Source organism: Cibotium barometz, chromosome 50 (genome assembly GCF_041138505.1).
Source record: "Cibotium barometz isolate CiBa-2024 chromosome 50, ASM4113850v1, whole genome shotgun sequence".
Taxonomy (NCBI): domain Eukaryota; kingdom Viridiplantae; phylum Streptophyta; class Polypodiopsida; order Cyatheales; family Cibotiaceae; genus Cibotium; species Cibotium barometz.
Window position 1 is genome coordinate 14727775 of NC_141095.1, and position 3598 is coordinate 14731372.

General features: G+C 40.7%; 1 protein-coding gene across 1 annotated transcript; it reads right to left on the reverse strand.

Moving 5' to 3' along the window:
* Nucleotides 1-1507: 1507 nt before the first annotated feature.
* LOC147609846 (cell number regulator 2-like) lies at nt 1508-3077 on the reverse strand. The gene is made up of 4 exons (XM_086787061.1): nt 2869-3077; nt 2703-2774; nt 2379-2591; nt 1508-1742 (listed from the first exon to the last, which is right to left on the reverse strand). The coding sequence occupies exons 1-4, from the start codon at nt 2933-2935 to the stop codon at nt 1687-1689; spliced, it is 408 nt and encodes a 135-aa protein (XP_086643187.1). The 5' UTR covers nt 2936-3077; the 3' UTR covers nt 1508-1686.
* Between the last annotated feature and the right edge of the window lie 521 nt (nt 3078-3598).

Here is a 3598-nt window from a genome sequence, read left to right on the forward strand (position 1 = left end):
TGAGTGGTTATGAGGTCGGATCTATGCTCGGTTTGAGTCTTCTGATACAGGTGTCGACGGACAGAAAGGAGACAAAGTTTGACGCAAAGGTCAGTTTACTCTATTTCGAACAGCTAGGTCTACCTCAGATAGAGCAGTCAGAAGGGTGTCAGAGCTAAAGGTCAGCAAGGGTCTAGGGAGGTCTTGGGGATGTAGATATGAGGTCAAATTTGATGGAGGAGGACAATAGAGAAGCTTGGAGAACGTTTGACTGACTGGGGATATAAGTCAAAATTCTATGTCAGATTTCAGAGAGTTGGGGTTTATCTAGATCAAAAGGTCAACAAGGACTCAGTACAGGCTCAATAAAGCTCTGAAGCAAGGTTTTGAGACGGGCTGACAGTGGAGGACATTCTATGAGATAGAGGAAAAATTTCTGCTAGTAGGGACATAGTGGAGGCTTTTGGAGGCATAATTGGGGTGTTCCGTGTGAGCCTGAAGGTGCATTTGGTTAGCTGGTGTAGTCAAGAGAGGCTGTTAAGTGAATGATCAGGGAATTTGGTGGTGAGAGCTAACCTGGGAGGACATCTAAAGCAGGCAACTAGGTCTAAGAGGGAGGATGGGAGGGTGTTAAGGTGTCCGGAGCAATCAGCTGGAGGGTAGAGGATAGGAGTTGAGCTGACCCGTGCCTTGGAGTCAGGTTTTGAATGCCCCCTAGTTCTGTTCCTCTTACATTCTCTTCTTGTGTGCCTACTGGTGGTGTATAGAGCCATCACCTCACCACCACACGTGTAAAGGAGAAAATTTAAATGTCTCAAAATCTAAAGAGGAAGTGCTTTAGAATATTAAAACTCACATAAAAGGAGTTTTAACATGATACATGGCAATGTAGACATAATGTAGAGTAAAAGTTAAGTAAATATGTAAACTCTCACCACGAATCATGCATCTATTAAATTATATTAATATCCACATTATCTTGGAAAATCACAATACTTGATGGACTTTTATATTCATTATGTTTAAAAGAAAAAATGAGCACATCAAGTTCATAGGCAAGATCTCTTGACATTGTAGACCAACACAAGAAAGAAACATGATAAGGAATCTGACCTAGTCATCATAAGTACAAGGAAACGCAATCACTCAATCCATGTGCTTTTTAGAAGCACATGATTATTGATGATCTCAATCCCCACCTTCATTCACAAGGTTTAGTATTTTAAGGCCATCATACAAAACATGTGCATTTAAATTATATTTATGTGAATCTTGATTACTTAAAATGACCCATCTTCTCTATACAAAAGTACCAATGTATAGACATACCTATCCTTAGGACTATTTAAATTTCATGCACATTTTCAAATACTAATCAAATTTATCTCTACACATGTTCTAGCTTGAATCCTTAGATTCACATGTATGTTTCACAAATACTAGTCAAACTTAATAAATAACCTTGCACTATTTCTTTTTGGGGTGTTTATCTAACGTGTTTTGTCACAATATCAATATGTGCAAAATATTAAATCAATTTATAGTTTGAATTCATGTTTAATACACCTTATTAACATGTGTCAACAAATGTAGGGTGGAAATGGCATCCAAAATTTAGATTTGCACTGTTCGGAGATGAAACTTATACTACAATAACTACATTGATCTTCAAAATCACTTTTGTAATGCATTCACTTGATCAGGTGCTCAAGCTTTTTGCATGAACTGCGCCGGTGGGGCGGTTGGTTTGACATGTACATAACCTACATAAGATTTATTAAAAAAGTTAGACTAGATTAACTGAATCAATTGATAAATCACAAGGTAGGGTTAAATTGAATGAGAGAGAGAGAGAGACAGAGAGAGGAAATGTTTTTACGGATTAGGAGACCATCCTAAGAGCCCTTGAAGGTTATTTGACCAAAATTGGATTTGGACTCAAGTATATCCATGCCTTTTTAAGAGCTTTCACACTAACCACTTCTGCCCCAAATGGGTGGAAAAAGGGTAGTGTGAGGGTCCTTTCTTTTAACACACACAGAAAATTTGTCTTTAGGTAAGGAGACTCCTTTTGAAGGGTTATCCCCAAGAAAAGGTGGGAGGGAAACAGTATTATGGAAGGATGGTCTCCATATGGCAAGACGTTCACTCATACACTCAGGCAGAGTATTATGGAAGGATGGTCTCCATGTAGGCACGACGTTCACTTACACACTAAGGATGGTCTCCATGTAGGCACGATGTTCACTCACACACTCAGGTAGGCACACCCTTGCCCCCCAAGGATTGAGTGAAGGTAGTGCCTACATGGTCAGGTCTTGCCTCTTGAGTGAGAGAATCCATCCATAATAGAGAGGGGGCATAAAATATATGATCTTATATACATAGGAAAATTCTACCTGGATTGAGATCGACTTTGCGGTTGTTGAGCTCTCGGTAGTTCTGGGCAATGGAGCAGCATAGGCAGCAGCAGGAGGTGCACAGGTCGTTGCAGGGTTCCTCCGGCAGACTGTATCTCAGCCTCAGCTTCTTCCTGTACATGCACGAGTAGATGCAACCCAGCCCCGTAAAGTACTGCAGTAGGCAGAATATCAACCCACCTTTGCAGCAAGCTGCAATCGGCAACGATAAATCCCGCTATAATTAGCACAGCTTTGAGTAATTAGCACTAATTACTTGAGATGGGGCTAATCTTCCTAATGGGTGTATAACTAACGACTCACAGGTTTGTCCCTCGTCCAGGATATTGACTATTTTGCCAACTGGGATGCAGGGGCAGAAGCAACTGCAGCAGCCTGGAAGGTCATATAAACACACAGAGAAGCATGAACAGTATGAATCAAAACAGCGAAAGATAATGCGAGGATTGAAAGAGAGGGTTATGCATACATGAATGACAATCCTCGCAGCAGCCGCAAAGGCCTGTTGTCCAGTGTCCGGGTGGGGGGATGTTCATGGCTGCTATGAGGAGCAAACAAAGATAGGCAAAGTGGAGTCCAAGGTCGAGCCAATCCACAAGAGCTTAATTTGCTGCTGTAGTTTACAGTAAGAGGGAATGCAGCGACAGATTATAAGTCGCTGCATGAAGCAGGGCGAAGGCTATACCACGCCAGCGCGTGATAAAGTAAGAGCGTGTGAAAATTGAACGAGTCCGCACTCCTCGTTCTCAATGTGTGGTCGTTCACCGCCATGAGGCTTCTTTTTTTTGACTAGGCCACATTTCTTGGGGAGTTTTGTTTCTAGAACTTATCATAAACTCACATTTTCAATTAAAACCCCCCCTCCCAAAGTCTATCCTAAAACATTCTAGAACACTATATATTAGGAAAAATGGGAATTTCCCAATCCCCATTTCCCAACCCCACATAATTTCATGAATTTTGGAAGAAAACCTCAGATAATAACATCTACATAACATCCTATGTGCAAGATCTTTTAGCAATAATAAACCTTTAAATTAATGACAAAATCATACTACAAAGAGATCTTAGAAGACACAAATACTCCATATAGTTTTGGACATATCTGAAACATACTAACTCCAATTCGTCGGAGATCATAGATTTAGATTCTACTCTTCAAGATCTTTCCGATGATATGTCACATGAGGGGGTTTTGA

Coding starts and splice junctions, on each gene's coding strand:
- LOC147609846 (XM_086787061.1), bottom strand. CDS start 2,935: ATGAACATCCCCCCACCCGGACACTGGACAACAGGCCTTTGCGGCTGC. Junction 2,775..2,868: donor CTGCGAGGATTGTCATTCAT/GTATGCATAACC, acceptor ATGACCTTCCAG/GCTGCTGCAGTTGCTTCTGC. Junction 1,743..2,378: donor CAAAGTCGATCTCAATCCAG/GTAGAATTTTCC, acceptor AATCTTATGTAG/GTTATGTACATGTCAAACCA.